This window comes from Ipomoea triloba, chromosome 2 (assembly GCF_003576645.1).
Source record: "Ipomoea triloba cultivar NCNSP0323 chromosome 2, ASM357664v1".
Lineage (NCBI taxonomy): Eukaryota > Viridiplantae > Streptophyta > Magnoliopsida > Solanales > Convolvulaceae > Ipomoea > Ipomoea triloba.
In genome coordinates, this window is record NC_044917.1 from 507,162 (window position 1) to 519,958 (window position 12,797).

General features: G+C 37.8%; 2 protein-coding genes across 2 annotated transcripts; both read right to left on the minus strand.

Moving 5' to 3' along the window:
* Window positions 1–1,711: 1,711 nt before the first annotated feature.
* Window positions 1,712–7,556, minus strand: LOC116010310 (probable inactive ATP-dependent zinc metalloprotease FTSHI 2, chloroplastic). Its single transcript, XM_031249660.1, has 11 exons — window positions 6,039–7,556; window positions 5,294–5,466; window positions 4,900–5,001; window positions 4,648–4,812; window positions 4,417–4,557; window positions 3,445–3,603; window positions 3,258–3,343; window positions 3,067–3,145; window positions 2,857–2,979; window positions 2,400–2,456; window positions 1,712–2,309 (listed from the first exon to the last, which is right to left on the minus strand). The coding sequence occupies exons 1-11, from the start codon at window positions 7,348–7,350 to the stop codon at window positions 2,118–2,120; spliced, it is 2,589 nt and encodes an 862-aa protein (XP_031105520.1). The 5' UTR covers window positions 7,351–7,556; the 3' UTR covers window positions 1,712–2,117.
* A 340-nt stretch (window positions 7,557–7,896) lies between these two features.
* Window positions 7,897–11,123, minus strand: LOC116004882 (nuclear pore complex protein NUP35). The gene is made up of 4 exons (XM_031245081.1): window positions 10,979–11,123; window positions 10,085–10,695; window positions 9,383–9,494; window positions 7,897–8,565 (listed from the first exon to the last, which is right to left on the minus strand). Exons 2-4 carry the CDS (start codon window positions 10,678–10,680, stop codon window positions 8,257–8,259), a joined length of 1,017 nt encoding a protein of 338 aa, XP_031100941.1. The 5' UTR covers window positions 10,681–10,695; window positions 10,979–11,123; the 3' UTR covers window positions 7,897–8,256.
* Between the last annotated feature and the right edge of the window lie 1,674 nt (window positions 11,124–12,797).

Below are 12,797 nucleotides of genomic sequence, written 5' to 3' on the forward strand. Positions count from 1 at the left end.
ATTTATAGAAATAAAATAAATTTTAGTCATATCAGCTGAGTACTAACCTAGTTGGTGATAAGATTTATATTTAGGTCCACAAAATGTGGAAATAAAAATTAAAGTTTACATCCAAAACCCAAGGCCCCACCTACTCTTAATCATCATAAAATTTACTAGACATGACTAGCCGCCTCACATTTTGGAGAAAATTTATGGGACGTGTCTAGCCTCTGATTTTGAATTAAATTACTAGATAATGTACTTAATTGTCCTCAAATTATTTCGGAGTATATATATGGTCTCAGATTTTTCAAAGTGTCCTTAATAGTATAGGATTCAAACCCAAAGTTACCAACGAAGTAGGTTGTTACCATATGTATGTTACCATAAAACCTTATTAGTGGATGAGTAAATTATTAGGATGCGGGCACCTAGCTTTAGATTTTCCAAAGTGCCCTCAATTGGCTGGGTTAAGATCCATATAGCTACCAGTGAAGCAAAATGTTAACCTTACTTTAAATTAGTTAACCAATTGAACGGATAGCTGTTCGAGAATATAATAATTCAGAAAGTTAAGTATGGAGATGGGAATTGAAGAGTGAGTGAGTGAGAAAGGAAAGAAGCATAGTTATGGAAAATGAAGGTGGTTGGTTGGTTGGAAAAGAGGGGAGTACAGTTACGTTACCCAATGCACGTAAAACACCACATGTTTAATGTTAGGGTAAAGGCATAGCATGCATGGGTTTGAAGGCATGAGGGTCAGCATTGCGTTGTTTTGGTAGATCGATCGGACATGGGTTTTAATGGTTAATGAATGAGGAGCCACCTTCTCTGTTGGCAAAAAGTACATAAAGTTAGGTTTTTAGCTTTGCTTCATTATTGAAGGTTGGTGCCCGTGATCCAAGATATTAGTATATACATACCTGGAATATGTATATACACTTCTACTATACTGCACAATTGTCACATTCCCGGCCTCTCATCTTCTTCTTTGCCTGAATATAATGTATCACAACAAAATACAGTTAACATATTTGAAGTTTGGTAAGCTCTAATCATCATTCATCACACACATAGTTGCAATAGGCGCTAAACACTAGTTGGGCAGTAAAGTAGCGCCTAGCACATAGGCGATATATATATATAAAGATCGACTCGATCAAGTTAACTCCGCTAACTTGATCGAATTGGATGAATTGACTCAGCTGAGTTGGGCAGCAAGGCGGCCGGCCGCCTAGGAAGTAATTCACATCGACCTAGAGGTGCCTAGCACCTAGACTGAGTTTTACAACAGTGATCACACCCGAGCTCATATTACATTAGTTATATTACATTTGGACAGACCAAGTGTTACATGTTTTCTTAGATTATTAAAAAAAAAATTACAATTACTAAGACACAAAACTACACCTAAATAAACCAGGTTAAGTTACATATAATGATAATTGATTGACTCAACCCATTAGACAGTTTTCACAAAGAATCAAACTTAGAACTGTTTAGTTACCAAGCCGGTTGGAGTTGGCGTCACAAAGCTAAGCCTTGTATTATACTAATCCAACACGTACTTTTCAAAGAGATACTTCATATAAACAGGTTTAGAGATAATGACCCATCCACATCATATGAGCTGCAAGTCATTACATAATAAAATATAATATTTGTCTAAAACTATTGATTAATTTGTGATTAGACTACTTTGAGTTGAACACTAAAAATTTGTTAATCCTCATCACTGAAACTGATATGTATTGATTGATGAGATACGGGATTACAGGAACAATTGTCTCTCCAGTACATAAACACATTCATTTCTTGATTTCAAAAAAAAAAAAAAAAAAAAAAAAAAGGACCTTCCTGTTGTCAAACTACTACCTAATTAAAGAGAATGAATTTCTGCAGAACAAAAACATGATTTCTACAAAAATTGAATTAAGGAACAAGATCTTTCATTCTATGCACACATTACCTGTTTCTAGGATCTCCAGTTCATCATCAGGGATTGATACTCGCAGCAAAATTCATCTTGAAAAAGTAAAAAACTCATTCATCTTGCAGCTCATCTCTCAGCCTCCCTGTGTCTGCTTGGCAGCCATTTAAATTCTGCTCATAGGCATCCACTTTACACGGATGGCTTACTTCTGTTCTGTTAATATATGCTGCAGCTCCAACCGTTTTGCTAACCTTAAATCGACTATGCTGGTAGGCATTGGAACGAGGGATCCATGCATCTCCACCAAGTTGAGGAACTCTTTCTTGCTTAGACTTTTCTTCATAATGAGTTCATCGACAACAGCATCCATGAGTTTTTGGTTCTGCTGAAGTATCTGTAAGACAACGAGGTTATGTTTAACACATTTTAGTGAAACACTCCTGGAGTTGGGATCAGATGATACTATGATTTATGGAGCTAATACCTCCTTTGCTCGGTCATAGCACATGTTTAAGATTTGTAATGCCTCGAGATCAATGCCCTGAAAACCAAGATTTGTTAACGAATTCGGTCCAAGGCAAAAGCATAACTCTACATCTACAGAGAAACTAGTACTCTTGTTGTCAAGGAATTAAGTTCACATATATTTAGCTTTTTTTTTTTTCTTTAAGGGATGCTACTACACTCCCTAAATATTTTTTCTCCAAAATTTAGCCCAAATGGCGTGGAGTTGGCTAATCTATGGGTAGCCAACAAATATGAAGGTTTTGGCACCTATCGCATGTCCCATCATTTGGGAAAATTTTCGGTGACAAATATGAAGGTTTTGGCACCTATCGCATGTCCCGTCATTTGGGAAAATTTTCGGTGACAAATATTCGAGGAAAGTAGCATTTTCCTTTTCTTAACAAGGGAGTCCAAAGAGAAAAAAAGTTCCTTACATTTATTTGATCTGAAGTCCAGAAGTTGGACAAACCATAATTTTTATCCGAGAGACCACCAAGAACAAAAGTCCTTGCAGCGGACCGGGCAACGTCTGCACTCTCTGCGCATATTGTACTCAGCTGGAAGATTCCAACATGTGAGATATAAAATCATCTAAAGCATTTAGAACCTTTTAATAATACAGAATATAGGATAGATCTTCTTACGTTGCCTTCTCCATACCAAAGCTCATCAGCTGCACGTGGTGCTAATTCAACAGTTATGTGATCCAAGAGGGATTGGCGGCTGCATAAAATTTAAATACTGAATGATTTACCAAATACATGTTGAAGATCAAGCGGCACTAAATCTTACAGGCAAGTCAACAACGAAAATACAAGGCTCTCAAAAAATATACCTCAGCAATCCTTCCTGAAACTTCACATGATCCATTTTCATTCGCACATAGCCTAGCTCCGTGCCAGCTCGTGGAGCAATGGTGATCTTCTCAGGGCAATTATTAATATTTCATTACTATCAGTGATTACACAATAAAAAATAACCAGGAACTATAAAAAGGAAAATAGTTAAAGTAAGAACATTACAAACTCAACATTCTTGAGATCAGGGAAATTTGCAGCAACAACAGCAGTAGCTGCTTGATTCACAGCTACTTGCTTCCACATTTCTGGGCTCCTCTCCTTTCTTTCCAGCATACCCCGTTCTTCTATTTGTGCAGCTTGTAACAAATCATCCGTAGTAATCTAAAAAAAAATGACAAACCCCTGGGTTAAAGTAAAGTTCCCAAAGTAGCAGAACATCAAACCACCAAGAGGCCATGAAAAAATCCAACAGTCTTCCCTTCAATGTTAGGTATGAGAATAATCAGTACTTATATTAAAGTATAGACACAGCATTAAAATCTATTTATAGCCTGTTTAGTCCATGTTAACACATTCATTTTATACTTGAAAAACTTTGGTTACACCCCACTCTAAATTCAGGTGTATGTAATTTCTTGGAGGCAATATGTGCCCCTATAATATAGGGAGTAACATGTAAGACATTTTTGAACCTTATCCTAATTTATATCACATTGACACATTCTAGTCCTCAAATCTTCAACATAACTTACAAGGCAATATCGCCAATAAGTAAATCAATTAAAACTAATCTGTGTAACATCCATTATCAGAAGTTGCTCATGAACAAGACACCTGAGGTAAGTAACTAAGTACTAATGCTTCTAAATGACTATGCACTATAGCCCAGGAAAGTTGATGTAGACAAGCAGTTATCTTAGCCCTTTCTATATTCAGAGCCTAAAACGGCTAAAAGAAGTGGAGGAATAAAAAGGCGGTATAATTATAAATATTGATAGAAAATAATCTCTTCCTAAATTAGATCCTATAAAATCCACAGATACTAAGAATTGACTAATGACATGGTGGCATCAAGTAAATATGTAATAACAAGCACTATATTCATAATAATCATAAAAACAATAACAAAGCTGCACAGCCAGCTCTCATAATAATAATCTTCAACTCATGGATAATGGATTCAAAAGCCAATACCTCTTTTCGTCCATCCCTCATCATGCTGATAGCAGCAACCTCAATAATGTTGGCCAACTCCGCACCAACCATTCCATCTGTCATACTGGCAACAGCCATATAGTCCACATCTGGATCCATTGGTTTCTTACGAGCATGTACCTTTTCCAAGTATTTAAAAATAAATTACAGGAAGAGGAAGCTTAGGAGTAAATATAGTAGTATAAATACCAATTATATATTAAGTGTCACCTTCAGAATTTCAACACGACCTATAAGACCAGGTTTAGGGATATAAATTTTCCGGTCAAACCGTCCTGGTCGAACAAGTGCAGGGTCCAGAATGTCAGGTCTATTTGTAGAAGCAATAGTAATAACTTCCCCTCTGCCTTCAAAACCATCCAAGCACACAAGAAGCTATAGCAGAATACAAAAAAATTGGTAATTCACATAGGCAGCCCATATTCTAATCAGCAGAAAGGAATAAGTTCAAGTGTCCAAGACCTGATTCAAAGTGGCATCACGTTCTTGCCCTCCAGAACCTTTAATCAAACCACGCTCTCTTCCTACAGCATCCAGCTCATCAATGAAAACAACAGATGGTGCCTAAGATCCGCATAACCAGGCTCATGTTATATTGAGATTCAATAAGGTAACCAAGTTTTGTAACATTTAAGAAAGGGATGCAATTAGAGCAGAAATATAACACCCTCACCCAGTTACCCTTCCTCCTCAAAACCCCAAAGGCCACACCAGAAAAGGAAAAGAGGAGGTGTGATACAATTATCAACAATTCATGTGAATATAAATATTGCAGTAGCAACTAAACAATCCCATGAGAAAGAAATGCATAAGAAGACGGAAATGAGGTAGTGAAAGGAGATAAAAATAGGCCTACATTTTCCTTAGCCTCTTGGTAGAGTGCTCGGACACGAGAGGCACCAACACCAACATATATTTCAACAAACTGAGATGCAGAAATGGAGAAGAAGTTCACTCCTGCCTCCCCAGCAACTGCTTTTGCTAGCAATGTCTTCCCCACCCCAGGTGGACCACAAAGGAGTATTCCTCCTAAAGCATTATCAGGTAATTGCTTATTAGGACAGCACAAACAATGCCAGACTAATGTGGCAAGCAATGTAAGGGGGGGGGGATAAAGTAAAAACGGATAGACTATGTATAGGGATTAAGGAATGCAAACATCATGTATGCTATGAATAAAGAATGCAAACTTATAAAAAAAATCAATGCCTTCAGTAGAGTCCAGTACAGAGTTTGATTTTGGTACAATGAAAAACCTGTAAATATAGCAATATGGCATAGATGAAATTATGAACTCTTTAAGCCCCTAGTGACTGCCTACTCTTTTGTAAAGTTCAACACACAATCTGCAATTCTCAATAAGAATGCAGTATAGAGCTACCAAAATGCAATCACTTATATTGGAATTGACCATTCGAGTTTATATTATTGAAGCTAAACTGAAAATTTACAAACAGCAAATAAATAATGGAGTATAGAGCAATTATTAAGGTAACTAGTTTTACATTTATGAGTAATTAAAGCAAGGATGCAATAAAATGAAATGCATCTGAGTAACTAAAAGATTTTTAAAAGAGAGAATATATTGAAAGAACTCTAACCTGGTATTCTTATTCCTCGCCTGCGATACATGTCCCCATGGGTGAAAAACTTTACAATCTCCTCAAGCTCCAGCCGGATTTTTCCAAGCCCAGCAACATCAGAGAACTTCACATCCACACCTGTTTCCAAATACTGGGGAAGTCTCTTACTGCGAGCCCTTCGAACACGAGCACCAGACTTCATGAATTGCATTGCCATCTTCATGTATTCATTTTCCTCACTTTTTTGTCCTTCCTCATCATCACCAGCATCACCCTCAATCCCTTCCATTTCTCTTTCCAGTTCTCTAATCTTCTTTTTCTCCTCAGCCTCTGCTTGCTGTATTTTTAATCTGTCCTCATAATCCCTCTTCTGCTTTCTATAATTTAAGACAACAGTTCGATAAAATATGTAGAAGAACACAAGTCCAAGAGCTGTTGTAACATTCGAGTCGGTAGCTAACTCATACCATATCATTGACATCTTTTCAGAATTTTCTGCTGCCTGACGCAAGGAAGCCTTATACTTAGCCTCCTGAAGTTTCCTCTTGTTCTTCTTCTCTTCCATCTTCTTCTGCATCTTAATTGCATTTTCCATCCTCTCTCTTTCTTTCCTCGTCCTCTCAATCTCCTCTTTTCCACTCTTCATAATCTCTTCCCTTACTCTCTTCAACTCTAATGCCTTCTTCGATTGCGGTTTAGGTTTCACAAATGAAAACATCCAACCTGGAATTCTTCCCAAAAACCCCAAATAAGGGTAGGTAACGTCTGTATTCTTCACCGGTGGGGAGTAGGCGTTCATACAAAGTCCATCTATTTTCAACTCGTCCCATTGCGCCCAAAACTTGGGATCAGTCTCTGCTGAAGGCAATACAATCCTAACAACCCTAGAATCCTCCAAAACAGCCAAAACAACCTCAGGCCGCTGTTTTAGCCCTACACTAGGAGGCTTAATTATATGCCTAAGCTTGCCCTCCTTCCTCAAATCCAAAATTTCCGTATACGGAAGCCTACGGCTCACCGTAGGGAGACCTCGTGACCATTTCTCCAATTCCTGGGGTGTTAGAGCTTCCGACTTTTTACCCGAACGCCTCCTCTCGGAGACTCTAGCTGCTAACGAGGGTTTTGCCAGCGAAGCTGAGATAACAGTTAATGTTACGGATAGGTTGAGTAAATGCAATCGATTTTGACTGAGGTTAGATTCTTCTTCGGCTTCCGAGTTTCTAAAATTGCAGGAAATTCTTAACGGAATTACGATATTGCCATAAACTGGCTTGCTGGGGGAAGGAAGCGCGGGCAGGAAAGAAGAAGTGAGTGTGCTCCGACTAGTCATCGTGAATGTGAGTGAAAAATTGAAAGCAGAAGGTTCTGAGTAATTACACGTATAGTCTAAACCAGAACGATCTCCATCTCCATAGCTTCGCAGCTCAATAATCTCTTCTTCATTCTATCGTCTCGGCCCGGTTTGAACTTTGAACCTCCAGAGAAGCTCAGCTGGCGGATGAAACGGATATGGCCGCCAGAGAGGGAAGGCGGAGAAAGACAGGTAATTCTGGGCTTAAAGAATATATATTTGGGCCCAACACACTTTGCATTACATAAGTTTTATTCCCATTAAACTGGAAATAACGGCAAATTCTGTATTGCAGAATTTATGCAATATGAACTCTAATCTATAATATAACAATTGGAAAATAATGGTCATGTGTCGAAAATTAATCACAAAGAGGTAAACATGTAAATTAATGATGGCTTAGACGCTTACGAAGATCGGTCTTGTAACCTTAACTGATAAAGAATTTAAAAAAAAATGAAAAATCAATAAAAATCAGCAAAATCAATAAAGGATCACAAAAGATGTGAACAAATCGGCTCCTGGTGACAGAACAGAGTTGTCGTGTTGCTTTTCTCTTTCCCCAAAATTTTCAGTAACACACTGTCATGAGCATAAGGTTCAGAATAACAGAGAAACAAGAAATAACAAGTTGATTTCAACCTGTCACTTTGACAGAATTTCAACATATAAATATAGCATACCATCTTTTTTTTTTTTTTTTTGAAAACTCCATCTTTTGTTCAATCAACCCAACCTACATGAAAAGAACTCCGCAAAATACAGATTCAAATCTCAACAGGACACGGTGTGATTACAATTTTGACTCATCTTGGAAAAGCAATGTATATAAAAGATCCATAGGAGGTGTAGGAAGCATGGCATGATATAGTGCTGAGAATGCAACTAAACGCCAAACATTAAGTCCATGACTTTGGACACTACAGATTTGGCTGGTGCTGCGACGGTTCCAGCAGACTGTCTGCCACTGCTACTGCCATTCTGAAGGTAGTGTGGCTGTGAAGACGTTCTGAAGGGGATAGAATCTGGGGTTTTGCTTGAGGGCGCAAGGGGTAAAGGTACAAATCCATGATTGTTAAGCCTTTCGTTCAGGCCTTGACGTTGCATTGGATCCACTGGTTTCACTCCAATAATAAGAACTCCGTTTATTTGCATCCCATTTTTGCTAAGAGCTTTATGTGCATCAGCACGATTCTGTACCAGAAAAAGATGTAATGAGAAATAATGCTATAAATATAGAATAACATTAAGGATGAACAGGGATATCCATCAGGAAGCATAGTCCTAAAACATTATTCCTTGTTATTTAGTATCTCTATTGCACAAGCCAAAGTAAAAGCCAAATAATTCATAAGGTTATGCATCAACTTAAAGTTAACATCACTAAATAGAATAGCTGTTGAAGATGGGAGACATTTTTTCAGGACACAGCTGAAATCAACATGCAGAGACAGATTTGCAACATGTGCACATGTAAGAATGTGGTTCCCTTCTCTAAAAACATTTCAGTGATCAAAGCTATGGATATTTTAAATATGACAATTCTATATGTCAGCTAGAAATAGCATCCCACGAATCAAACTCCTAACAAGCCAAAATAACTTCTCAAATAATGATAATTTCAAGTACTTTCGGCTTGGATCACACTATTAAGGGGATGATAGGCCTAGAACAATAATCTTTCAACTTGGTGATATTGGAATTACAACCAGTACAGTGTTTCATTTTTGGAGTTAAGGTTGTGGCATGGAGGTGGAATCTGGCTCAACTTGGCAAAAATAATTTTTAAAAAGGGCAAACCCCAGTTAAACAAGTAAGGTTCATATAAGACCTATATGCACAACCAGAGAACAAGATTGTGAAAACACATTATATTGCCTTATTTAAACTATAGACTATGCAGGCTCTCAAGAAATATTGCAATGGTCACATAATGATATTGTCAAATACAGTGGGAATTAGATCAGAATAACAAAATAAACATACAGTGGCAAGTGGAACAGAGAAAAACCTGATACAAAATGTGCATCCAATTAGCATTCCGGGGACCAGGAATGTGTTTCAGAATAATACCACACTTTTCAAATTCTCGCAAAACTAAATTGGTCTCAGCTGGAGAAAACCTGCAAATGATTATCAATAAAATCACTACAATAAATAATCCAAAGAAAGGAAAATATAGAAAAGAAAGCCTGTTGTCTAGAAATTAGTGTACGGTGTTATGAACAAATACACAGATCTAAAATTTAGTAGAAGCTAAAGGGCCCCAAATCACAATATAAATATGTTGATGCACTTCCCTTGAAACTTTTCTGATACTAGATACTCCAACTTTCTAACTGCAAATGGCATCTACCTACAAAGCTAACCAGCTCACACTTCACAAGTTGAAATTCATTTTCTTGTTTATTCATTTAGTAATGGAGTAATGGACAGTTTCTAAGTTCGAAGAGAAGCATCAAATTTTACAACTAGCACCCTAAGAGTAAAGTCATTTTATGCATCCACCAACCAATAGCAATTGGAAGTGTGACCAAAAAACAATTAAATCCATACAAACAAGTTTGAGGGCAATATCAACTTTACCACAACGAAGTTCTTCCAATACACTAATAGCAGCATTCTCATGTCAAACAATATCAAGTGTCTCTCTAAAAGCAATACAGGCACAAGCAGAATAACGATTAAACAAATAAGGGATATACAGTCATACCCATATACAGTGACCCATTCCTCCTCATCCAGGTTACCCACGGGTATTGAATTCTTCTTTATCTCTGGCCTTGCAACTTCCCTTGGTGGAGGTAGCGTTATTAAAGCACCAGGCTGAACCACCCCTTCCACTGGTGAGCCCTTCCCCTTATCATCAGGCTCAGCACTACCCCCACTCTTGGCAGGTGACCACCAACTTGAGCTCGCAACAGGATTATGTTGACTCTGATGCTGGTCCCTCTTTCCCATTACAGCATACGCTGTGCTTGCCTCAGACTTGTTACTCTTAGGAGTCCAAAAATCCTTACTAGCACCTTGAACTGGTGTCCTAGGATCAGATTTCCCCTCCGAGGACATAGGATAATCTTGAATCCCAGATTCCGGAGAAAAGTCAGACCGGTCTTCAAGTGTGAACATAGGGGGTGGCGGGAGATCAGAATTCGAAAAATTCTCTCGCCATAGAGCCGAAACAGCTGCTGCTTGACCTGGAGTCGTAAATTTACCAGACGATTTTCGAGAAGAAACAGGCGTCGCTAAATCCTGGAAGAACAATGACTGCCTTGTAGATTTCGGCGTTCTCTGCACCGTTGAATTCATTTCCCTATACACTACCTACAAGTAAAATTGATCACTCATACACGCTTAAAGCCACGCAAACAGGAAGCAACAAAGCAAACAATAGTGCTTACTACGAAAGCAAAGCAGAAAACAAAACAAAAAATCAATGGAAGTAAGCCAAAAATGCAAAAACAATTCAAACTATCATAGCTCAGGCCAATCATATCATATCATATACTAGTAAATAAGTAACACAAAATTTACCTGACAATTCATATTCCAATTTCGAATCAACAATTAAATTGATGTGATAAAGGGACGGAGAGAGATAACGTACCTGAATATGGCGAAGGAGTTGAAGGTAAGCTTGAAAGCGGGGAGTTCAGTAGGAAATGATATGCGTTTGCCCCCTCTGAGTTGCTCACACGCGACTGACGCGACGATGGAAAAACCCTAGGATTTTGATCTGGGATTTCGAAAGCGCTCCCACTTTGAAGCTCTCATAAAATGACTCCTGATAACCTTGTCATTGCGCTATGCAGTACGTTAGATGCGGGGTGTTTGCGTCTTTGTGCCCCGACAATTCAAATCTTTGCCAAAATGCATTAATTGGGAATATCATTAAATTTTCTTTTTCTTTTTCTCCTTCTCCTTTTTTTTTAGAAAATAGAAAATTCATTAATTCAAATCAAAATACAATTCGTTGAAAATAAAAGACGGAAGGATTATATTTCACTCTTGACGTACAGACATAAAATAGACCTCCCTAATAAGAACGTGGGCTACTCTATTCGTAGTAGGGTTCAGGGCCGGTTTTTTGATTTGCGGGGCCCTGTGCTAGTAACTAAGTGAGGCCCTATCAAAGTATAAATAAACTGCAAATTCAAGAAAAATTACAAAGAGAGAAATGCAAAAAACTTAATTTTAGGCCAATATAATCACAAATACATATACTAACTATTAGGCCAGAGTTGGACTAGGGGCCCCCAAAATTTTGGAGCCCTGTGCGGTTGCACGTCTTGCACGACCTAAAATCCCGCCCTGGTAGGGTTAACATAAGAGAAAGCTACGTAGACAGATGATTGTAGTATATCTCTTACATCAATAAGTACTACATCAAAAGAAGACGTATCCTCCACCTAATTTAAACTTTGAATAGCTTGGAGCGCGTTTGATTCCACTTACACATGATCAATGTTTTTCTTTTAATTCCAGCTCAAGGCTTTCCTTATAGCCATTGCCTATGCTTCCTTTAGTGTGAAGACCCCCTTACTCGGAATACTTGAAGTTGCAACGAACTATCCCTGCTCATTTCTTAAAATCCATCAAAACCCAATATGTCCTTTGGTAGTGTCAATGATAATATCGGTGTCAAATTTGTAGTATCCTGGCATTAGTAGAGGGATATCCCGTGATGCTTGTGCATCAATTTCTTTCACGAGCACTATTTCAACCTTAAAAAATGATGAACTATAAATCACCTTCAATTTCGTATTTTCTTCACTGATTCTCAAAGCCCATAATAAATAACTCAAAGCTTCACTAGTAGTTGGACTTGCATCAATCTCAATCCTATACTTAGAACCCCTACGCCATTATCCTTGCAAGTCATGAATGACACCACCATTTAACAAGTTATCAGCCTTGTAAGAGATGATGAGACGAAGGAATTGAATCGGTGGTGGTAACTGGACCAATATGGAGTGTGGGACTGTGGGCCTTTTTTTTCATGAACTTTTTTAGCTAAAGAGTAAAGAGACTAGATGCAGGGCATGCAATAAAAGCAGGCCTACTTGCTCAATGTTTAGTCCACTCACCTAAATACAACTATGATTGATCACACACCAATTTGTGGAACATTATTTTAAGTTTTTCTTCTCTTTTTTTTTTTTTAAATATAAATATATTTGTTTGAAAATATTTGAATGGAGGAAACCCGAAAACAACAACTAATGGGACAACACCATAGTCGGGCTTGAGGTATGGAAAATATTGTGGCGGGAAGATATATCGAGACTGTAAAGTCATATTTTCTTATCATTTTTTGTTTCTTGTACTGATTGGTTTGTTTCCGATTATCAAATTTTTTGAGTGTTTGGCGGTATCACCATCTTTCTTTGTATTTATGTTTTGTTTGTTAATAAATTTTTTTTTTT